The sequence below is a fragment of the Sinocyclocheilus grahami genome, unplaced genomic scaffold (genome assembly GCF_001515645.1).
Source record: "Sinocyclocheilus grahami isolate Dianchi unplaced genomic scaffold, SAMN03320097.WGS_v1.1 scaffold44.1, whole genome shotgun sequence".
NCBI classification, from domain to species: Eukaryota; Metazoa; Chordata; class Actinopteri; order Cypriniformes; family Cyprinidae; genus Sinocyclocheilus; species Sinocyclocheilus grahami.
In genome coordinates, this window is record NW_015505223.1 from 398,867 (window position 1) to 422,433 (window position 23,567).

At 36.4% G+C, this 23,567-nt stretch overlaps 2 protein-coding genes across 3 annotated transcripts in view; one reads left to right on the forward strand and one right to left on the reverse strand.

Annotated features, from left to right (window-relative positions):
- The window catches only part of LOC107582457 (uncharacterized), an 11,341-nt gene extending 3,370 nt beyond the window's left edge, over nucleotides 1–7,971 (forward strand). Inside the window, exons 3-12 of the mRNA XM_016268300.1 lie at nucleotides 4,060–4,359; nucleotides 4,540–4,593; nucleotides 4,700–4,750; nucleotides 5,026–5,076; nucleotides 5,516–5,572; nucleotides 5,940–6,023; nucleotides 6,431–6,503; nucleotides 7,215–7,309; nucleotides 7,670–7,720; nucleotides 7,844–7,971. Of these exons, the coding sequence (XP_016123786.1) occupies nucleotides 4,060–4,359; nucleotides 4,540–4,593; nucleotides 4,700–4,750; nucleotides 5,026–5,076; nucleotides 5,516–5,572; nucleotides 5,940–6,023; nucleotides 6,431–6,503; nucleotides 7,215–7,309; nucleotides 7,670–7,720; nucleotides 7,844–7,875 (848 nt within the window). The 3' untranslated portion in view covers nucleotides 7,876–7,971. The remainder of the gene's footprint in view (nucleotides 1–4,059; nucleotides 4,360–4,539; nucleotides 4,594–4,699; nucleotides 4,751–5,025; nucleotides 5,077–5,515; nucleotides 5,573–5,939; nucleotides 6,024–6,430; nucleotides 6,504–7,214; nucleotides 7,310–7,669; nucleotides 7,721–7,843) is intronic.
- Nucleotides 7,972–10,626: 2,655 nt separating this feature from the next.
- The window catches only part of cacna2d3 (calcium channel, voltage dependent, alpha2/delta subunit 3), a 47,386-nt gene continuing 34,445 nt past the window's right edge, over nucleotides 10,627–23,567 (reverse strand). For both annotated transcript variants that reach the window (XM_016268187.1, XM_016268186.1), the window contains exons 17-37: nucleotides 21,916–21,999; nucleotides 21,685–21,756; nucleotides 21,477–21,538; nucleotides 21,293–21,360; nucleotides 20,276–20,321; nucleotides 20,095–20,192; nucleotides 19,657–19,750; nucleotides 19,381–19,476; nucleotides 19,131–19,252; nucleotides 17,170–17,247; nucleotides 16,977–17,038; nucleotides 16,668–16,712; nucleotides 16,259–16,321; nucleotides 16,079–16,149; nucleotides 14,985–15,060; nucleotides 14,850–14,890; nucleotides 14,706–14,761; nucleotides 14,247–14,361; nucleotides 11,816–11,928; nucleotides 11,638–11,720; nucleotides 10,627–11,282 (exon numbers count right to left, since the gene is read on the reverse strand). In XM_016268187.1, coding sequence (XP_016123673.1) covers nucleotides 11,190–11,282; nucleotides 11,638–11,720; nucleotides 11,816–11,928; nucleotides 14,247–14,361; nucleotides 14,706–14,761; nucleotides 14,850–14,890; nucleotides 14,985–15,060; nucleotides 16,079–16,149; nucleotides 16,259–16,321; nucleotides 16,668–16,712; nucleotides 16,977–17,038; nucleotides 17,170–17,247; nucleotides 19,131–19,252; nucleotides 19,381–19,476; nucleotides 19,657–19,750; nucleotides 20,095–20,192; nucleotides 20,276–20,321; nucleotides 21,293–21,360; nucleotides 21,477–21,538; nucleotides 21,685–21,756; nucleotides 21,916–21,999 — 1,638 coding nt within the window. In that variant the 3' untranslated portion in view covers nucleotides 10,627–11,189. The remainder of the gene's footprint in view (nucleotides 11,283–11,637; nucleotides 11,721–11,815; nucleotides 11,929–14,246; nucleotides 14,362–14,705; nucleotides 14,762–14,849; nucleotides 14,891–14,984; nucleotides 15,061–16,078; nucleotides 16,150–16,258; nucleotides 16,322–16,667; nucleotides 16,713–16,976; nucleotides 17,039–17,169; nucleotides 17,248–19,130; nucleotides 19,253–19,380; nucleotides 19,477–19,656; nucleotides 19,751–20,094; nucleotides 20,193–20,275; nucleotides 20,322–21,292; nucleotides 21,361–21,476; nucleotides 21,539–21,684; nucleotides 21,757–21,915; nucleotides 22,000–23,567) is intronic.

The window sequence follows — 23,567 nt, forward strand, 5'->3', positions numbered from 1 at the left end:
GAGGCCACAGGAGAGGATTTATGAATGGCACTGGTAGGTCATCATTTGACAGTAACAACATGGCAGATGTAGTACGTCCGAATTTCATTCGTTCTACCCATATTAATACTATATAGAACATATAGTATTAATATGTAGCACCTACTCAGACAGTACGCCATTTCGGATGCACCAACTGAATCTTAGAACTGCTTTGAACGAATCGTTTGAGAATCGTTGGAAAATTAGGTGATATTAAATGCATATTTTGAGAAAGCAAAAGCGTTTTTTGGCCTTATAATCCTATTGTAGGAGACTCCCTAAACAATATTAGGAACCTTAAAAATGGCATAATAGGGGCACTTTAATAGCTGCGGATTATTTCTCTTCAGATTCACTTCCGAAACCCTTCATCAGTGTTAGTGATGATGATGTCCAGCTCAGCATATCATGTGAAATACCACTTTCAGTCAGAGCTGATTTCATCTGTAGCCTCTACACTGAGGACGATGTTCTTCTGTATCAACGTGTCTCTCAGTGGAGAAAGTCTGGAAAGAATCTTTGTATGTTTTATGTAAGTCGTAGTGAACTCTTCATACGATCATCAGTGAACAGCAGACAGCTGATCTGTGTTTATTCACTCAAGACTGAACCTGAGATCAGATCACCACACAGTGACACATACACCATCAGAGGTGAGTTATTATTGTTATCATTTATAAAACATGAGCACATTTAATGATTAGAGACACCTGTATAATTATTTAGCCAGTATGATTTATTATGTAGGCAAGTAGTATCAAAGTCCCTTTAAGGCAAGTCATGTCACTCGGCGGCCATCTTTGAACGCCTCTCGGGTATGCAAGTGCAGCTCCTATCGCTGTGAATGGGGAAACATCAAATTCTCCAAAACTCACAAAGCTTATGATTAAATTTCATATTTGAAATCAACTTTATGGATTAGCGATTGGCTCTTTTACTCAGAAGGTGGGGCTTCTTTTGATAGAGAGGCCATATTGCGTGTTGCATTTTTCCCCATTCAAAACCTATTGAAAGGGTCTTTATGTAAAAAATCCATCTAGACTTTTTACAGAGATAGTATCATTCTATTTTTCTCATATTGGTTTTGTTGTTGTTGTTTTGAAGTTACTGACTTGACTTTTTTTTTATTGATGAATCTTCCACAAACTATGACACGGCAATAAGAGCAATGTCTCATTCCCTCATTTCAGGGAACCGAGGTTGCGTGAGTAACTGAGAGCATTTGCTTCCGATTTGGTCACTCTACATTGCTATGGGAACATATAAAATCCCACCGTGTCACAGCGATGGAGCCTGGCTCGACTAAGTATGTCAAGTTTCACATACGGAACCGTAATGAGAACGGCAATGATATTGGCGATCTTGTTAAACAGCTCAGGTATACAGGACCTAGTCGAAACCATGTAAAAGTCAAGGGGGGGGGTGGTCACACCAGGGGCGGAGTTAACGCTGGTGAAACAGAGAATGTGAAATCTCCGGCGCCATCACATATAGATTAGTTGACGTTTGTTTAATTTCAATGAAATTATGTGTTATGATGCAACGGCCGTACCGGTGCTCAAATAAGCAGAGCATGATGGTGATCATGTCCTAAAAGACGTGATGAACAATATCATAACAATGTGATAAGCTGATAGGGACAGCATTGAATTAGTGGTACGTCAATTCAGGGGTGTATACGACCTAGTCAAAACCACTGAGGCAAGCAGCTCAGATCATAACTGAGGCTGAGTAGGCTTGTGCGTTGCTCGCACTGACAGCACATGTGAGGCAAGGGACGACACATCTAGGTTATAAAACCTCGCGAAAGCACTGGGTGACGACCAGCCTGCCACCATGCAAATGTCCTGAACAGATATGCCATTTGCCCAGGCCCACGAGGACGCGAGTCCGCGGGTTGAGTGGGCCCGAACCCCTATAGGACATTTCACGCCCTTAGAGCCATAAGCCAAAGCAATTGCGTCGACAATCCAGTGTGACAATTGAAGGACACCACATCTTGAGTGATGAGGGAGGGGCGGAGAACAGCGGTCATGGAGCGCACTGGAAGGGGACCTGCAGCAGGGGGGTGAGGAGCGCGTGGACACTGAGCCGGCGCGGGCTCGTCACCTGATGCTGACAGATCCGCATCAGAAGCTCGCAGCACTTTCCTCCTTGGCTCGAAAGAGGCTGCAGAGGAAGAGCGCGACAGGGCTAGTTGGGCGAGTTCATCGCCTTGGACGATGGCCACATGGAGCTTGAGAGTCCGGAGGCTCATATCTCCGCAGTGGGGGCAGTCCGACCCCCCAAGCGCCGCCTCTGTGTGGGCGCGACTCAGGCAGAAGACACATGACTTGTGGTCATCAGAGAGTTCGATTGGCTCTGCGCAGGAGAGGCAATCGCGAGTTATCCTTTTTTCCGAAGCTCACCGGAACACAGCAGGGGAAGAGAAGGCGTGACTGCTGCGTGTAGATCACGGTGAGTAGTCTTGTTGATAGGCTTCTTGCTTCTAGTAGAAGGTTGGCTGAAGAAAAAGATTCTGAATAGATGACGTACATGTGCTGCTTTATGTAGAGTGGGAACCCCTCATATTTTGCGCGCTTGAATGCTATTGGCCAGTTTCACTGGCGTCATTCAATAAGGCTTCAGTAGTATTTGGAGGAAAGGGTAATTCCCATAGCAATATGGAGTGACCAAATCGAAAGGGAACGTCATGCATAGACTAACTTGTCTCTTTGCATTTAAATATATATTTATTAACACTAGTACCTAAAAACCTCTACATGGACAGAAATGATGAGAGATCTTTATTTGTTGTCCAAAGATTAATAATAGTCTTATGGGTTTGAACTGACACGAGGGTGAGTAAATTATTTTTCAGAATTTTCAGTTTTGAGTGAATTATCAATTCGAGTTTCCGTCTCGTCTGGTCCTTCTCTTTCATATTTGGTTTTCTTTTTTGTTTTCCTTATCCATGTTATATTGTTTTCTGTAAAAACTAACACCGCTATCTGCATTAACAAAAACGTGACCATGGCAACAGTCGATTTTTTTTATGGCAAAACCTGGGTCGCTGTCGTGAAACACTTAACGGTTTCCCTTTGCTAAGGGAAGTGTTTAAGGAATTATATGCAACACCCTTAAGTCATTCCTTAGGTAAGGGCAAATCACGCCTTAAAGGGGTGGTTCACTGGTTTTTTTCTAGGCTTGATTGTGTTTATGGGGTGCAGTCTAACATGTGTTAATGCTTAGTTTAAAAAAAAAAAACATAATTGTTCACATAATTCACCTTTATACCGCACCGCTCTGTCCCTTCTCTGAGAAACGGGCTGATCTTTTCCTGTTTTTATGAAGCCCTATTTCCCTCATAAATAACCCTACCAGCCGTTTTTGTAGGCATTAAACTGCCAGAATTTTAAAAGACGATATCTCCGTTTGCATTGAACTTTCAGCTTTGTAACTTTGCAGATATTGTTTATGCTCAAACAGCAACATTACACACTAACTAATGTTAAAAAAGTGAAATCGCAATCAACCACCCCTTTAAGGAAAAACTTAAGGTGCTTTATGCAGCTGGGCACTGATCTTTATATTTTGTGAGACCAACTAATACCACAAAACATCACTGAACTCATCAAATCTTTGCTAATATGTATTTTTGTGCTGTTGTTTTTCCTTCAAAATGACAGAATTAAAAAGGACTGAAAGGAAATGTTTGTGCAGTATGAAGAGTCACTTGCTTCTAATCTGAGATCTCTATATGAACACATTATATGTTTTCTTTTTTATTCATTAGATCTTCCTCAGGTCAAGTTGAGAGCATCTGCTTCAGTTATTCTGGAAACAGACACAGTTGAGCTGAGCTGTGAGAATACTGAAGATCTGAAGATGGAGAAGTGTTACTTCTACTAATATGTATTTTTGTGCTGTTGTTTTTCCTTCAAAATGACAGAATTAAAAAGGACTGAAAGGAAATGTTTGTGCAGTATGAAGAGTCACTTGCTTCTAATCTGAGATCTCTATATGAACACATTATATGTTTTCTTTTTTATTCATTAGATCTTCCTCAGGTCAAGTTGAGAGCATCTGCTTCAGTTATTCTGGAAACAGACACAGTTGAGCTGAGCTGTGAGAATACTGAAGATCTGAAGATGGAGATGTGTTACTTCTACATAAATGGAGAACAAAGTAACTCAAAAGTGAGCTCATCATGCCAGCTCTCACTCACTGGATCTCAGATCAGTGTTTGGTCTGGAGGTCAGAGTTCATCTGTGAGAATAAGCTGCTTCTACACTGTGATGAAGGGACAAATTAAAAAACCATCTGCTCACTCTGATCCAGTGACAGTTACAGTCCAGAGTGAGTTTTTTTTATTAATATACTTATGTGAAGTAGTATGGGTGAGATGATGTCAAGTTACATCACCAGTATGTGACATATGCTATTTTTGTATCTGTACCTTCAACAAACAAACTTTGCTTTAAAGTTTGCAAATGATGTAAATTGACTCCCTGTAATTCTGATAATTTGTCTCTGCAGTTTCAACACCAACCACCACTGAACATACGAGTACAAAAACAGCCAAGAAAACTAGTAAGTTACTGATAACACATTTTCTAGTTATTCTGGATTAAATCTGAGAAACGATTCCCTTCTAAAAAGTGATTCCCCTTGCAATATGTTATTTTTATATTTGCAGACCTCCAGTCCAAGACAATCCTCTCAACAAGCACAACAAAGGAAACCATTAGTAAGTTCATCCACTCTTCCTCAATGGCAAAAGTAACTTTGTAGAATTAATATGTTGAATTCAAAAACTATATTCAGAAATAGAGCTGGGATCTATTTTCAAAGATTATTGGTACATGGTAAGCAGCAGCACTCAGAATTAAAAAAATATGTGGTTCATGATTATGCTGCTTTTTAAACATGGTTACTAATTGTTTATGAATTATGTATATATTTTTTTTCAAACATTCTAGTTTAATACTGTAACTACATGTTTTGTCACAACTTTTTCTGCAGTTTCCATGGCAACCTCTACTCCGCCTGGTAACAGTAGAATGTCAGAATATAGTAAGTACTGTAGATGACACGTTAAAAAGCAAATGGCAAAATTGCTTTGCTCCAAGATGATGTCTGCACAAAATGTTAAGCCATTGAATATTATGTTTCACCCAGTATGCTTGCATATTTATTATTATTCTCAATAATAACACATTTGTCTCAATTAAATGTGACTACATTTTAGCTCTGACATACTTGCATCATACATATGAATGCTTCTTTAATATAACTTTAATATTTTGAATCTATCCTCCACTTTACAACTGTGTGTTTATCATGGTCACTGCTACAATATTTAGTTCAGTACAACATAAAGATACATGCAGTCTTTGCAGAGTACACATGCAGAGTAAAGATTAGTGTTCAATTAAAACATGTACCTGGCAAAATAACTATTATTTCAAAGTGTTTATTGTATCTCATATAGCACATTATTCTACTATTTCAGCTTCAGCAACAATGGCTGTCATTCTCACATCTGAAACCCCATCATCCCACAGAACAGGTAACTTACTGCATCTTTTCTAAATATCAGAAGAACAACATATAAGGAAAATTCTCCTTTTTCATGAAATCACTGAAACACCACTTCAACAATACAAATTTCTTCCTAATGTTTACATTTCAACTGATCGTCCTAAAGGTCCAATACAATACACAGGTTTTCTGAATCCTTTTCCTTTTGGGCTGATTTGACTGTTGCATGAATTAGATGTTTTCTTTCAAATTTCTTTAAAATAAGTAAAACAAATCTACATGTCCATACATTTTCTCAGTTCGTTTGAGTAACACTTTAATTCTCAAGTGACTGATGCATATAGAAAACAAAACATGGATAAACATGGATTAAAGTGTTGATATTGTTTTGACAGTATGGTTTATAGTGCTGGTTTTCACTGGTGTTGCTGTAATTTTATCTGGACTCACAGGACTCATCTGTCTCTGCCGGTTTGCAAGTAAGTACTTTGTAGGTTCTGTTGTATATGTGTATACTAGGCTTCATACAGAATTTATCATGCAATCTAGAATTGACTATTGACATACTGTTTAATTCAGAAGCTCATTGTTTTCTAGGTAAAAAAAGAAGAAAACAGTAAGTTTTTTTTAAATTTTTGTTGTCTAGCTGTATGTGTAAATGTGAAATTAGCTTCTTATCTGATATATTCATGTATGAAGAGATGTCATAAATATCAACATTTAATTTTTTTTGCTATAAAATGAGATCAAAAAAACTGAATGAGCCCAGTCAAGAAACTGGTACGGTGAGTATCACCCTATTTATAATAATAAACATTTATAATAATCCATAATTAATAAGAATTGTTGAAAAGGGACTTGATCTTAATTATTGATTGTTATTCAGAGTTGTTCTGGACCTGCAGAGACATATTCTCTGATCACTTCTGTACCAGCCACATCTCAGCCCATATCTGTAGGTGAGAGAACATCATTCTCAGGAAACTTGAAACTTAGTAACAGATGTCACCAACTAAGCTAAATAAACCTGCTGAGTTAGAAACCCTGTACAGCGACCACAGATTCTCAGAAACTGGTACCATTTCCATTTAGCAGTAACCCTCATGCTGTTCCAAACATATATGACTTTCTTTCTTCTGTGGAACACAAAATGAGCTATTTTGCAGGACGTTTACACTGTCAATACAATGAAAGCAGCAGTTTTGAAGGGCTTTTGAGCTTCTAAAAAAACAAGTTTGAAGCTTTAGGCCTGGAGTGTTTAAACCTGTTCCTGCTGAGTTTAGCTCCTACCAGCTCTGGAAGTTTCTAGTGGCTGCGTCCGAAAGCTTAGGTTGCTGACTTGTTGCCTTGCTGCCTTGATCAGGCAATGACTTTGCAGGCAGTTTTTGTGCACAAAGACACCTCACAAAATTGATTTCAGACAGGCTTCTGAGTCAGCAACACGGTTTAGAGTGAGCTCTGTTGATAATATGCAAATATTTAATTAACATAATATTAATTTCTCTCTAGAAATAACATCAAAAGGGGAAAAAGTTGGTCAAAAACATACATTTACACACAAACTGACCACCAACTGCAACTTTCAGACACCATAGTTATTTTTTTCTCTTGTTTTGGATGTTTTTCTATTGACTCTGTTTGACCCTCTTCATCATGGTGTTCTTTCAAAGGCCTCGAACACCCAGAGTCACACCAGGACAGCACAGCAGTTCCCACAGACACTCGTTCTTTCATTACATCAGTAAATCCATTTACCAGCCCTCAGGTAATGAAATGTTCCTTTCATTAAAGTAGTCTTTCATATATCATGAGGAATCGAATGTCTAGGCCTACTATAAAAACACACTGTGGTTTCACAACTCGAAACTTCCTCTCTGGCCCAAAAGCTACATCTTACATGCCCACATTTAGGCAATGAAAACCTTGGCCGAACACATTGAGTGAATATGGAGAAAGTGGGACAAATTCTAAATTCATCAAAACACTGTTGCACAGAATGAGTCTGAGAAGAGCTGATTCTGCTGTACAAATACACTAAAGCTTCATGACAAAGAGCTTGTTCATCAAGGTCAGAACATTTCTAAAATGATATGACTGGTTCAAATGCTTCTGCATTGCATTACAGATGCTTTGGTCAATAAAAAAACGGAAATGGAGAAACACAGAGGAAAGTGTGGTATGTGTGAACAGTGTCATCCACCAAACCCACAAAACCAAATGAGACATGCACCATGAACAGAATACTAACACATTTCCTTCATGTGTGTCTTTTCTATCTTTTTTTACATTCTCCCTTAAGAATGTTCATCACCTGTACTCCACAATCCCTGACAAACCAGTGCACTCCAACACAGGAGATCAAGTCTACAGTTTGGTGAAGATGCACTGAGGAATCTCAAATCTTATTTCATCATGTACAGCCACCTTAAGTTGAACCACTAAAATATGTTTTACTCATTTTCCAGAGTAAATTTTAAACCATCTGAATTTCTGATCGACATATTTTGATACAAATATATATATATTTTTTTCCTCAAAGAATCTATGCTTCAACAGCACCTCTTTAATGCACATGAGTATGTGTTTTGAAAACATTACCCATATAAAACATATACTGTCATTTACAGCCTGCATTATGGAATTGTTTACTTACGGTTTGCGGTGCAGCTGCTGTCAGATCCAATACAGTTGGTTGCTTCGTCTTTCAACAGAAGTTTCTTTGCAGACTTCCCATTGCACTCGTTTACACAACGCAGTCAAATGCTCCGAACAAACATAAAATCCTCCAACAGGATCCGATCCATTCACTTTGTTGTTCCTGAAGGCTATATATAGATATACAACCCAGAGTACATGTCAAAGCTATCACTATGGCAAGCCAAAAGGGTCAGAATTACTCTATAGATGAATCACGTTTACATTCAATACCATTTACGTGTCGGTGACCAGAGGCCATATTCACAAAACATTTTATCTTACCACTAAGAATTCTCCTAAATAACAGTATAAGTCCTTAGTTAAAGGGATAGTTTACCCAAAAATGATTCTGTCATTAATTATTTACCCTCATGTCATTCCAAACCCATAAGACCTTCGTTCATCTTCGGAACACAAATTAAGATATTTTGATGAAATCCAAGAGCTTTCTGTCCCTCCATAGACAGCAACACAACTACCACATTCAAGGCCCAGAAAGGTATTAAGAACATCGATAAAATAGTCCATGTGACATCAGTGGTTCAACCGTAATTTTGTGAAGCTATGAGAATACTTTCTGTGTGCAAAGAAAACACAGAGAACTTCATTCAACAATTTCTTCTCTTTCGTGTCAGTCTCTGCCACGCATTCAGGAGAGTACCACGACGCACAATCTGAAGATTTCGACAGAGAGGATGATGTGCAATTTATTTCCCCAGCCTTACTTATTTGAACCAGAATATACAGACGATGAACTAAGAGAGATTTATGTTCTATGTAAGAACGCCGGCTCCTGCGTCAGCAGCACCACACGCATGCTGTGGTACTCTCGTGAACACTGAACACCCAAATTTACGCTCATCTTTTACAGCGTTTGGAATCAGGACGATCCCACAATATCCAAATGAGTCAGTTTGGTTAGATAAACGATCAAGGGAAATTAAATTTCTCACGTCATGACAACTTTAAAGGAGACATATTATGCCCCTTTTTACAATATGTAATATAAGTCTCTGGTGTTCCCAGAATGTGTCTGTGAAGTTTCAGCTCAAAATACCCCACAGATCATTTATTATATCATTTAGAAAATGCCTATTTTGAGTGGAAGCAGAAACACGCAGTTTTTCTTGCGTGTCTCTTTAAATGCAAATGACCAGCTGCTCCCCGCCCCCTTTTCCAGAATAGAGCTGCACCATTACAGCTTGTACCTGCTAAAAACATCTGTTTTGGTTCTGATTATCATATTTATCGCACTGAAATCATGTGTTTTAAACCATATTAGTTTAAACTTCTTATATATGGTTTTCTGAGTGCACGTATTCGAAGCACACGGACAGCGGCTGTCACAGCATGTGAGTACTAAACTAAGTTCTCATTCACACACAAGTTTACGTTAAAAAACACACAGGAGTTACAAAAACAGTCGGTTATGTCTGTGAAGGTAAACAGCTGGGAAATAAATCTGTTTATTTTAGATCTGTGTGGCAGCAGCAATATACAGTAAATAAATCAATAAATCCACTGCTCTGTTGTCTCCTCTGAGGCTGGGACTCTAAACAGTGTTCTGTGCTCGTCTGTGCAGCCAAAGACAGAAGAGTTAGCATGTTTGCTCAAACTTTCGCCATGGCATTAGAGCTGGTACACATTTGTCGCTTGCGAAATCAAAATGACGGTGCCGTGGGTGTAAACTTACAGACTAAGGGGCGGTAATATTATAATGAGATCCCTTTGCCACGTCACTAGGGGAGCGAAATCAGACACGCTGTTTTCTCAGACGCTTGCAGAAAAAGGCTTACCAAAACTAAGTTACTGGGTTAATCTTTTTCATGTTTTCTTGGTTGGTAGATGTACCGGGGTCCTGATTATAGCACTTAAAACCTGGAAAAGTCAGATTTTCATGATGTGTCACCTTTAACAGTTTTTGTAAGAAAAATAATGAATTATGATTCATAAATACATATTTATGGCGAAAACAGAAAAAGGACATTCCCTAAAGTCCCTGCATGATGTCACTTATGATTATACTTTATTTTAATAGTTTTGTTTATTTTTATTTTTGTTATCAATAATGTGCATTCTCTCAAACCCACTCATATATTTTTCACTGTGAATTTCTGGCAACCACAGCTGCCATGGTTTTTTTATTTTACAGAATATTTTTTTAAAGTTTAAGTTTTTTGTGTCATTTCCACTGAAAAAGCTACATTTAGAATACAAATGTTGTCAGATTTTATTACTTTCATGATTTGTGCCCATTTAAAAATAAAATACATTACATGTCAAGAGATATTAGAGATCTTTGCCTTATAACTCAAAGTTTAAAAAATAGCACACTCAGTGAATCAGAAAAATGATGGAAAATATGTTTTTATTTACATAACATGTCTTTCCTTTGATGTAAAGGGATTAGGCAATTAAAAGTTATTTTCCAAGTACTTTTTTAAGCAGGCAAAACTTATAAAGTTTGTGAAGAATCCACATCTCATCTTTTGATGACAATGTACGCTATTCTTACAAACAGCTCTGTGAAATATTCCTATTTTGTCACGTCATGCATCTTAAGACTCCAAATTAAACACAGAATAAATCTGAGAGGCAGGCAAGTAATAAATAAATAAAATACATTTCTGCTCAGTTTTTGTCTGCGCTTCACACAGTACCGATTAAGACTAAATTTGAGATGTATGCACCTTGAAGAACAGCTACATGGACTGCGTTTAGCTGTGACGCTCGTGGTGGCCACTGATATCCAGGCATCTTCACTGGTCCACATGTAAGAAGAAAACACTCAGCACATTCTAACACAGTCTTTGTAATAAATATCATCAATCTTCATAATCCAGACATCACAAAGATTATTTTGTCTTTGTGGACTCATGTTTGGCATAAGCAAGGCTCTCTGATTCGAGTGTATAGTAGGCCTAATGGGTCAAGGCAGGGGTCAGAGGTCACCTGCTGATCACGAACGGCAACACTGAGAATAAAATGGCCACCAGTGGAAAACTCAAAGCATTCGCTGATCCACATTCCATAGCGTTCTCCTGTTCAAAAATAGAATTATACAAAATCATTGAATACTACACATTCAAATTGATTGGATAAATGTAACTTTCAGCCACAGAATGACTCCAAATGAGCTGAAAGCCCTGCAAGAGGCATAAAACTGAAGAGTGAACGGTCCACTAAATCTTTTCGAGTGTACTTTTTTCAGCTGTGATGTGGATGAGCATTTTACAGGCAGAGTGAATGGGGTACTTTAAAATAAAATATATGATTATGAAGTACATGAACAGCAGTTTCAAAATATTGGAGAACTTTTCAGTATAGTTTAAAATCTGGTATGGTGTTGATCATCAAAAGCAGATATTTAATACTACAGCATCATGTATTATGTACCTCCGGATGAAATGGATGACAGGACTGTGGCCGTCTGCGATCCTTTTGAAACTTCAGCCTGTCACACTTCAGAGACTCATTATGTGCTCAGAGGTCAAGGCTGATAATTATACAAATACTCATGCTAAACATAACATTCTAAACACGTAGATGTTTTGTTATTTTATAAAAAGGATATAAATGATCTCAATGGGCTCCATGGTAACCGGAGGGGTGGAGCTACAGTCACATTTATTCTCAACAACCACCATGAACAGGTTACTGCTGGGAATCTGCTGAATTACAAATGTCCTGAGAGGAAAAGTACAACAACAAAAAAAGTCAGATTCTTGTTCACAAAACATGTAGAAGTGACTGTTATTCACCTAATGACAAATCAGGTCTGTCCTATAAAAATAAACCCTCTTTAGGCCAGAGAAACCACATATAGGCCTAATTGTACCCTACATTTCTGCATGTCGAAGAAAAAAAGAACACTTTCAAAGAAAACACTAAAACATGACTATATTTTACCTAAATTCAATAATTAAATATATCCAAATATCTAATACTCTATGGCCTGGTTTCACAGACTGGCCTTAGACTAAGTCAGGATTAGGCCATAGTTCAGTTAGGACATTTACGTAATTTTTATAAACGTGCCTTAGAAAAAATATTTCTGGTGTGCATCTTGAGACAAAACAATGGCACTGTTATATTTTAAGATCAGTCAGTGCAAGTTTCTTTCAGTTGAAACAGCTCAGACTTACATTTCAGTCTGGGCCTAGGCTTAAGCCTTGTCTGTGAAACTAGGGGGAATATATATCTTAAAGGGATAGTTCACCCAACAATGAAAATTCTGTCATCATTTACTCACCCTCCAAACCTGTTTCAAACCTGTATGAGTTTCTTTCTTCTATTGAAACACAAAAGAAGAAATTTTGAAGAATGTTAGTAACCAAAGAGTTGACAGTAGCCATTTACTTCCATTGTATTTTTTCCATACTATGGAAGTCAATGGCTACTGTCAACTGATTGGTTACCAACATTCATTAACCCTTAAATGCATAGATGTTTCGCCAGTCATTATTACATATTCGGGACTTTAGGGACCCGGACCTACAGTATATATTCAACACGGATGGATCTCTAACTGTTGCAATAGCATAAAACTCTCCTGATATTTTAATAACAATTACAAAAGAATTAAATGAAGCATATTTTGGGTTCGATTCGAGGGTTCAATTTGAGCAGAGGATTTTACCATCACTGTCATCAGCACTTCCCCAGCACATTCAGCATCTGGCTCATATTCACGATCTCAACCATATTCTGAAAACTATAGTTTTCAATGACTTATTCAATGAATATTTAGATTGCCTGCAGCTTATTCACCACATCCACCATCAAATGACAGTGAAACTTATATTTCATTGCGGACAGTAATTGCGCTGCAGTAAAGACATTCAAGCCAGTTCAATTTTTGCTGATTATATTATTTTGTTTTATGCCTGAGGTAATTATGAGTGAAACATCACTTCATCATTGTCTATCAAACAGTGCCACCTTGAGGAGTAAATTGCACTTACTGAGTCATCAGATATTTAATTATTTTGCTGATGAAGGAGGGAGAGGGTAGTGACCCGAGGTATGCATTTAAGGGTTAAAATATCTACTTTTGTGCCCAACAGAAGAAAGAAACTTAGACAGGATTGGAGCAACTTTGAAAGAATTGTCATTTTTGAGTGAACTATCCCTATATTTTAAAATCTGAATTTAAAACAGAATCTAAACATCTTATTATTTCTAATATATCTATAAAATACATGTTTTGTTATATTTTATATAAATAAGCATAATACCAGAATACTGTGGAACAATTATTATTGTCTACATGACATTTAGCTACATAGCACTTGTCAGAAATAAAGATGTGAGAGAGAGTGAAGCGCAGCTCTGTTTAATGTCAGATCATGCTATATTTATTCTTTCAGATGTATGTGTGCCGCTGCTATTGAGAGCAAAATAACTACAAATAGGCTAAACAGCTTTCCACAGAAGGGTGTCAGTTATCTGCGACACAGGCTCTCATACAGTTCTAGCTTGATGCTTTTTAATTAGAAGCGTGGGGGTGGCTGTCAGAGTTGGATCTTTGTCTATGTCTATATCTAAGGCCTTTCAGTTGTATATTAAATACTTTTTACTTTCTACTTTAAATATATGTGTCATGAAGAAGAATAGGCATAACACTTTATACTAGACTAGAACTAACTAATCTACAACATTAATATAGTAATTATGTTTCAAATGTTTTCATGTTATAAATTAAGTTAATAGAAATGTATTACTATATAAATTATTTGAAATCATATAATGTAAAATATATATATGCAAGTGTGGTTTTATGGTGTTTTCACAAAGCAAATGCTAGTACAGCGACCTCTTTTAATCTGTATCACTTTAAGAACAGCACAGTGTTTCATTAGAACATGCAAATGCATTAGTGTTGCATCAGAATCATTTTAAAGTACTTTATGTTTCAAAACACAAATTTACACCAATTTCTCCTTCTTTCTGCTGTGCATTATAAATAAGCATGCACACACACAGACATAAACAGATGTTCTCACCGTATACAGCCACCACAGTCGATGTTCCCTGTGGTCTCTTTGATGGTGCGCTCAGAGACGAAAGCCGGGTATTCAGTGTCACACGGCACCATCATTGTCCTCTGAGCTCTCTGGGCTGCACACATGAACACTAAATTCAAAAATGGCACTGTACAACTGAAATAAATGATCATTATTTAGATATATTTCAATATACATCATTTTTGTTTGCATTATGGTCATGACAGCTAACATGACAGTGCATGTAAACTACATTTTTCTTTGCTATGTGTGATTCACATGTCATCGCCTTACAGATTAATTGAGATTTATAGGCTTTTTAGTCCTTTATTAGATGAAAATCTAATATCTATTATATATCATGTGGAAGAAATGAAAAATAACAAGGGCGTGCTCACAGGAGCATGTAACCCAATTAACATGTTTCTAAAAGAGTCCCTGTCATACATGGACTGATACCTTTAACTGTCGAGTCACAGTTCCACCAGCTGTACATGTTAAACTCCAGCAGAAATCTGTGAAAAAGACACATTTCCACTCAGAAACGCAGACTGAAAATCCCAAGCTGACAATAATTATAAGGCAAAAGGCTTTTTATCTCACATGACAAGTTCCGTTAAGAGCCATTTGACAGTGGTGAAGGGCTGAAAGGAATAGAGCAGCGTGTCAGTGGAGACAGGAAACAGAATCCAGAGGCACTGAAGTCTAACGCTACAGCACAGATAATAGCGTACTCACATCCAGCAGAGTGCGTGCGCTGTCACTGCTGCCTGCGTACTCTTTACAGAGAGCCTGATAGTCATACAAATTAATCCTATAGCAGAAACAAAAGATGCAGAAGCAGATTCACTACTAAACGCAACCTTGGGTTAATATCTCCTTTAACCCCAGGTGAAAGCCACTTTAACACTGGCTTAAGGAACGTTTCATACATTTTTTAAATCAATTTAGCACCACTTTCGACCCTGCTTTATGTGCCATATTTCAGTGCATGTGGTGCTAGATTGAACTAGGCTACATTTGTTAACTACATTAGTTAACATGAACTAGTTAACTAAATAATTCTAAAGCATTTATTAACCTTTGTTATTGTTAAATGTCAATATTTACTACTACATTATTAAAATCAAAAGTTCTGTTAATGGACCTGGGTTAACATGAACTAAAAATTAACAGTCGTATTTTTATTAACTAACATGAACAAAGATTAATAAATATTGTAACAAATGTATTGAACATTGTTAATGTTAATGAATTAACCAATGGTAACTAATGTAAATATAGTATAACAATTTACCATAATTTAAGAACAGACAACCAATCATAAGCTAAACAATGCAGGTTTCATTAAATATGTATTTATGAAGTAAAAAAAACAAAAGTTTTTTTTTAGAGAGTTTTATGCTTAAAACACATCAACTATTTGCCTATAAGGCAAAGTAAATCAGGATAATAATTCAGGATATATTTTCTGTAAACAACTGGACAAATTTGGACACAATTTATCATGTTATAAGGATTAAAACAAGACAAAAAAAACTTTCAGTATTTCAGTAACTTTTCATTTTCAGTATTCCAAAAAGATAATAAATTACATTTTTTGGTTATTAAAACAGGTTGCTGTACTTGCCCAGTCATTTTTATTGACCTCATAAATATGCAAAATAGGGCATTTACTTTTTACAGGTTTACAGATGTACAATTTAAATTCTTGAAACTTGACAAAATAGGTTAATTAACATTGATCTATCTATCTGTGTGTGTGTGAGTGAGTGAGTGAGTGAGTGAGAGAGAGAGAGAGAGAGAGAGACAGAGAGTGTGCTATCTCTCACTTTTTAAATGAGCCCATCAGAAGCAGTTTGTTCATGACGGCTCCCTCCACTTCTCCAAAGAAGAGGTTCGTCTGTGGGAAACACATTATGGAAGGTTATTGACATATTGACACAGGGTGGTTTTTATGCTACCTGGTCTTTTCGTACAGCCCTTGTGCTACAATTCTCTGTATGTCATACCTGTAAAGTGTCTTCAGAGACCAAGATGAAACCATTGTTGTCTACGAGATAACATTTAATGTCCTAATGGGAGTCAGAAACAGAGAATATTAATTTAAATAAATGACTCAGCAAGCTTTGATCTGTTGTGATCTTCTTAAATCATTACAACCATCAAGACAGTAAAATAATATGCATTTTATAGCTTTTTATGCCAAAGCCATTAATAAAAGAGGCAGAATTTTAAATGAGAAACGCTACGAGGCACTGGCATATGTCATATATCATAAAAGAAGAGCGGACTGATCTAGTAAGCCTGTCATGTTCCAGAAATGTCCACTGTATAATGAGCATGTGGTGAATACAGGCCATTTTATGAGCTCCATCACTGAAAATATGGCCAAAGGCAGAGAAACAGAGTCCCATTTACCTCATTATCACAGCTGATGGTACATTTCCCATCCAGAGCATTGCACTGTGTGGACAACATGCAGTGGTGAAAACATGAAGCAAATGTACATGAATGCCATTTATATACAGATCCTTGCTTATAAAGAGTTACATTAGTTTAGAGCAATATCTATCATTATGGTCTCTTATACACTGTTGCTCATGAACACATCAAACAGAGCTCTTATGCAGCAGGTAATAATACACAATTCAACACATCAGTTCTAGAAGGTCTGGTTTGATAAATGTATATATTTATATTCCCATAAGCGTATATGTCTGTGCTTACCTGCCGACTGGCCGTCCAAAATTTTCTCTGAAAGAATTCCAGCTTCATTTGAATTCCCACAGCTTTGTCGTAAAAAACACATTTAATAAATGACGTTTAGCTGTGGTCGCTGTAAATGTTTAGGCCAATAATACATTTGAAAAACAATATTTTATAATGTATTAATTTTGCTTTGAAATGGAAAGACAAGTACCTGCCACTATAGGAGACTTCCTGTCGTCGAGTAGTTGGATAGCAGTGCTCGCCAAAACCACACTCTTATTTTCACCCCCTTAAAAGAAATAACACAATTGAGCATAAATGCCTCCTTATATAGCATGTATAGCAAAATCATCAATGAACATGAGAACTGGTCCACTTATTTAATTATCCACTAAAACTGCTGGTTTATCATCCAAAAATGGCTTGCCGGTGGGGGAAAAACAATGCTAAATACAATTGATAAAATGTAACTAAGCATATAATTATGCATAATTAGGAATGCAAAATAAACAGGCTTAAGACCATTTAGAAAGGAATGCAAAAATGGTATGCATATCTATTATTGTTGACGTCAAAGTATACATTTATGCCATGTGCACAAAGTGGTTAAATTAGACAGACGCCAACATGACCTCTCTAAAATTCGAAAAACGTGAATAAAACTACAGAAGAACAAAAGAAAATATGACCAAGACTGAATAAAATACTCTTCTATTGGGAAATAAAAATAAATTTAATTATACATTTTTTATTTGGATGTAAAATAAAATGGTATGCTGTTGCTCCGAATGACATGTCATAACCACTTGAGGGCAGCATTTATTTACATAAATATTTATAAGCATAAATCCATTAAGAGCGACTCCTTCGTTTGCATATTCAGATCAAAAGAGGCATGGATTGAAACAACCACTCAGTTACATGATGAAACAGAGCTCATTTATAGTGGTACAGGCAGATGAGGGAGAGTGTTTGATCAGAGAGGAGTTCAGCGCTGTCTGTGTGATAAGGAGCCCAAGAGCTGTTGAGTGGGATGTAATGGTCCTGATCTGTCACACACACACACATTGCGTGAACGTAAAAGTAGGGCACATTAATTACAGGCGAAGAAAAGAGAGATAAGCAGACAGCCTGCGTGAGGAAAGCAGTACAGTGCAGCTAGAGTAACAAACCACACAGACGCGCTGTAACAGTATGCAGCTTTCAGCACATGGACATTGACTAGTGTGGCATAAAACTGTATTCTGGAGATCAACCTGAAATATGAGTACATGATGATCTATGCAAAACAAATCAGCTGAGTGATGGGCTAAAGATGTGTGGTGGAGCAATAGGCAAGTATAAGTGCAGAATGATTTTGATGTTTATTGTAGATCACTACAATGTCAATAACTACACTCTAAAAAATGCTGGGTTGTTTCAATCCAACTTTGGGTCAAATATGGACTAACCCAACCATTGGGTTAAATTTTTAAAAGAAACAACCCAGCATTTTTTTTGTGTATTATTAATTTGAACCCAATCTCTAAACCCAAGCAAAAAGCTTCAGTGCTTAACTTGTCCCAGACTGTCTGGCTAAAGGCATGAATGTTTCCTAAAATTGTGAAAGGTGTTCTCGTCCTGTCATGTTGAGGAAAGGTGTGTTGTTACTTTTTTATGCAATTAAATTCACAATTTTGGATAAAATGTGTAAAAATAAAAATCCCACAGACTTGAAATGAAAAAGTAATTTCTAGTGACCACTCTATCAACCACAATAATAATAATAAGTACATTTTATATATATATATATATATATATATATATATATATATATATATATATATATAAAAAACAAAATATGTATTATATAATTATATATTTTAAATATATATTTTATTTAATATTATATAATTAATTTTAATCTAAATATATTTAAATTTAGATTCAATAATAAGTTAAATATATGTAATAATTATAATGTAATAAATCTAATATAAAATGTTTAATTGATTATTTTCCTTTTTTTTCTTTTCCCACTTAAAAACATGACTTTGCTATCGACATAATTATGGACTGAAATGCAATTAGAATTAAATGAGTATTAATACGTTTTTTTTTTCTGCATTGTCCTTAAATGCTTAAAGTATGTTGCATGACATGGATGTGTGTTAATGTGCTTGACCGTCATACCTGAACTGAAGGGAATGGAGTACACAAAGGTGCCGGGCACCTGCTCTGCGGCTCTTTTATACCACAGAGGAAAGTGATCTGCGTTAAAGACGCCCTCCTTGTCTTCCGCAGTGAGAAAATCTCTACAAACACATGAAACCATGGAGGATATTTTACTTCATCAATCATCTTTAACACTCAGATGCCTTTTATTGGCCAGCGTAATGAGATCAGAATCCGTCATTGGCCGGTCATTTGCATTAGGACTCACTGATTGGTCAGCTGCTCGGGAACCACAAACAGGTTGGTTCTGGAAAGACCAGTGCGAGTGCCGAGAAAAGCGATCTCAACCCCTTTATCAGAGTTCCTGTTGATAAAAACAAACAAAAACTGTTTTAGGCAAAATAGGTGTATCACAGTTTTCCTACCAACATCATTTACTAAAAACTAGCTGCAAAAACAGCCTGTTTAGATTTAAGAGACAGACAGGAGGTGGAAAATAGTTATGTAATTTAGTAAATATGACCAAGTAAAAGTCCAAACTCACTCAGACTTATTGAGGGCCAGTCCAGTCCAGTACGCTTCTAAGGGAGCCGTTACTACAGCGTCAAACAAAACCTGCTGAATCAGCTCTCTGTCACCTACAACACGCACGAGAGGACATTTAATACTCATCGGACAGCAACTTTAATGGGGACAGTGTTTAAACGACTGAGGTAATTTTGTAAGCAAGGTGAAAGATCTAGATGGAGGACAATGTGGCAAAACTTTTCAGGAGCAACTGCTACTGTACTGCAGTATGAAACTGAGCTCATTTAACTGAAAACTGATTGAGTTGAAAAGAAAAATCGTTTCAGAGGCAGAACAATTTTTTGATGTAAGGTTATGAAGACAAATATTTCTCCTTAGAATAATGTGCACTGATGTATCGATTATAATAAGACCAGAAGTGTGCATTCAAAAGTTAATCTGAAATGCTGCTCACATTTGAGATGTGGTTTACGGCTGGTCATGTAGAGTCTGATGGCCTGAACTTGAGTCAGGTGACGATGCTCATGGCGCTCATCTGTGTTACAGTATGTCCTGAAACATAAAGACAAAATGTATTACTTGAGTGGTTAATGACAGCAATAGAAATGTATATTGGTGAGTGTCTATAAAGGTACCATTCATCAGCGAGGGCAACATCCGGCTGCTCCAGATCATGTAGACCTAAACGAAATGTGTGGACGAGAGTTTAGAGAGGATTACAGATGAACTGGAAGTATCAGGAACATTCCTACATACTTGTGGATAAATCACAGAAAGAGCACATCCAGTATCACTGCTGTTAAAAAGAACACGGACAGAATTATGATATTTGTGTTTTCAGGCTAGAGGAGAGGAATGTCTCAAGAAAACAGATCTGTTCACCTATGAAGGACAGGTCTTAAACATTATTTATAGTTCACTGGACACTGAAATAAGCTTAACTGAGTTTTAAACCTATAAACCCTCTGTATCATATTTAATATGCAAAAAAGGCCTTTAAATGATTAACATGATCAAAGCTTTGCACGAAAGCCTCTTGTACACAATCTACTACATACTTTCTGTTTATGCTGTTTATGCTAAATATGTTCACCTTTAGGTTGTGGTTCATGTGTCTTTTTTGCTGTGAAATCTTTAATGGTTTTTAGAAATATGTATATATTTTTATAAAGTAAATGTAAGATTTTATATTGTTAGTAATATTTCAAGATGATGTACTGGCGCAACTTAAGTTTACTTGATTATCCATACATACTTTTTTATGTATGGCAATTTAAATATAAGCAACTGCACCAAATTGCAATTTTTGCTCAGTTTTGGCCTAATTAAGGTTCATAAATAAGGTGTTTTTTTTCTCCTCGAGTATGATATATAATACTCAACAAAATACACATATGCAAACATTTTTTTTTTTTACTTTTAAAAATATTTTGTCTAAAGGTCAATAAACTGTTCCATTTAAAAACAAATTTCTGACTATTTACTGACTCTTTTTTTCATATGTAAGGCGTTAAAGGGTTAATCTAAAGGGTTTAACAGTAAAATGTGATTTACAGCTACTAGACGAGAATATATTCAAACATTTTAACAATAAGAATTGACTCACTTTGGCATTGATTTTCATAAGTCTTGCTAATAAACAAAATCCTCACCGGCTTCTAGTGAAACATTTCCCTTGAAGAAGTATTTCCCATGTCCTCGAGAGAGCGCCACACCTACACTACAACACATACAGGAAATATCATTTAAAAAGTCATATTTTCATCATCACAATGCCACATACTTTCAATCGTTTGTTCAAACGTAAAATATTTACATATTTGAGTCATCACCTACCTAAATGGAGTTCCTTTAATATCAGTGTAGTAATAATCATTGTGCATAGTCAAGACACGTTTCTGGTGAGGAACAACATTATAAAGTTAAGCAGTCATGGGAGGTGTATTTTTGATATTTTGATATTAATCCAATGCTTTTTTAAAAATAAAATGATACTAATATCCTATATTATTGTAGTTCTTGCATGCAAAGATGAAAATGTTACCCCTTTGTCCACTGTTCTTTTTACTTCCATGGAGAAAGTGCCAGTTCGTCTGTTCACCATCGCTGTGCGCAACTACAAATAAACACATTTAAACACTTTATGCAAGTATGTGAACCTAATGCACAACAGGACTGAGAACCTGTGATGCATTTGCATCTATGTACTTGCATAAAGTAAGTTTCTGGTCTAAGTGTACTGCATTGAGTGCACTCAATAAAAACTGGTCCATACAACATCCTCAGTGTCCTCCCATTCCACCTCGGACAGGTCCACGCTGCTGTAACTGGGTTTCTTCCTCTTCTGGCCCTCCTGGTACTGCAGGAAGAGACACAAAGAGGACAGAAGTGCTTTAGAGGAGGGCAGTGCAGTTACAATTAGGAATTGGGATCATACGGGTAACACGAAGGAGACAGATACGTACAGTACATTGTGATAGAGGCCATTAATCTTGCGTTTCGCACTACTGCTCCTTGGGTTTCCAACTAGCAGTGCACATTTATGGTGTCTAATCAGATGATGAAGCGTGTTAAAGGTGCTGTAAACAATTTGCTCAGTTTCTGCGTTTTGCTAACTTCAACCACACAGCCTTTCCCCAAAACGATCAAAGCAATCCCAAACGTAGGATATGATTGACAGGCACAAATCTTTCCTGATTGACTGGTTTTGTGATTGGCTTAAAGGCGTGGGCCGCTTGCCTGACTCTTATTTACAGTTTACAGACTCTAGTGCTGTCACTGTGACAGGTTTGATTTCTGAGGACAGCTATTTCAGTGATATCTGTCAGTAGTTGAGACATATGTGTGGTATTCCAAAAAGTTGCTTACAACACCTTTACATCCAGTATGTGCAGTGCTGAGGGACTCCAGGAGCAGGATCGACAAACTGTGGGAATGAGTTTTGTTTACACACTATCAGAGCAGCCAATATTCGGCATATGGGGATCTGTGTCAAAATAATCGGTCTAATCTTTTTTTGCTCAGATTGGCTTTGGAAATTCAGTCAGTCAGTGGCTCTGTTTCAATCCCTAATGAGTTGTCTTGCCGTCTGCTGTCTACATAGGCAGCATTCTAAACAAATTCAAACATTTTATGTAAATTGCAACGATGCAACAATGGTTACATTAATAGTGTTTGCCATGTGGAGCACACAAGAAGTCACTGAGAATGCTGTAAATCTATTGATTTCAATGGAAATAGTGCATTGCAATGACAAAAAAAAGCCAAACTTTATATTTAATTTTAATATATATATAAATATATTTTAAGGCAAGCAGGTACAGAATTCATGATTCAAAACTATAACAAACAAAAAATACAAATTGACAGTGTTATTTTAGTATATTATTTATAGTAGTTATAATATTTAGTCTTATATAGCTTTTTATATAGCTTTCATTTGTATAGTCAGTTTTCATTTACATTTTTTAAGTTACAGTAATTTTGTTATGCGCTGTCATTTGTGTTTTTGCATTTTAACTTTATTCAGTTTTAGTAATTTTAGCACTTCAACTTATTTTATTTTAGTTAGTTGCCATGGCAACATTTCTAAATTTCACTTTAAGCTTTTCACCAAATATTTACATTTTATTTTATAACTAACAATACTGCAAAGAACTGAAATTTTAGTTAATTTTTTATTAGATGGACCTATTTTCTCTCGTTTAATATACTTTTAATTGAATAAAATATACATTATATACATTAATGTAAAAACTTTCCTTGTTGCAATGTTTTCTGGGATATCCATGAAGGATACATACCACATATAATATCCAATACTGTTAAAATCCAGCATAATTTTGCTCCCTACTCTTTGGAACAGCTTTCACATTGAGAGTTTGCCTATGATGACAAAAATATTTCTCTAGATATTCAGCTCATTAA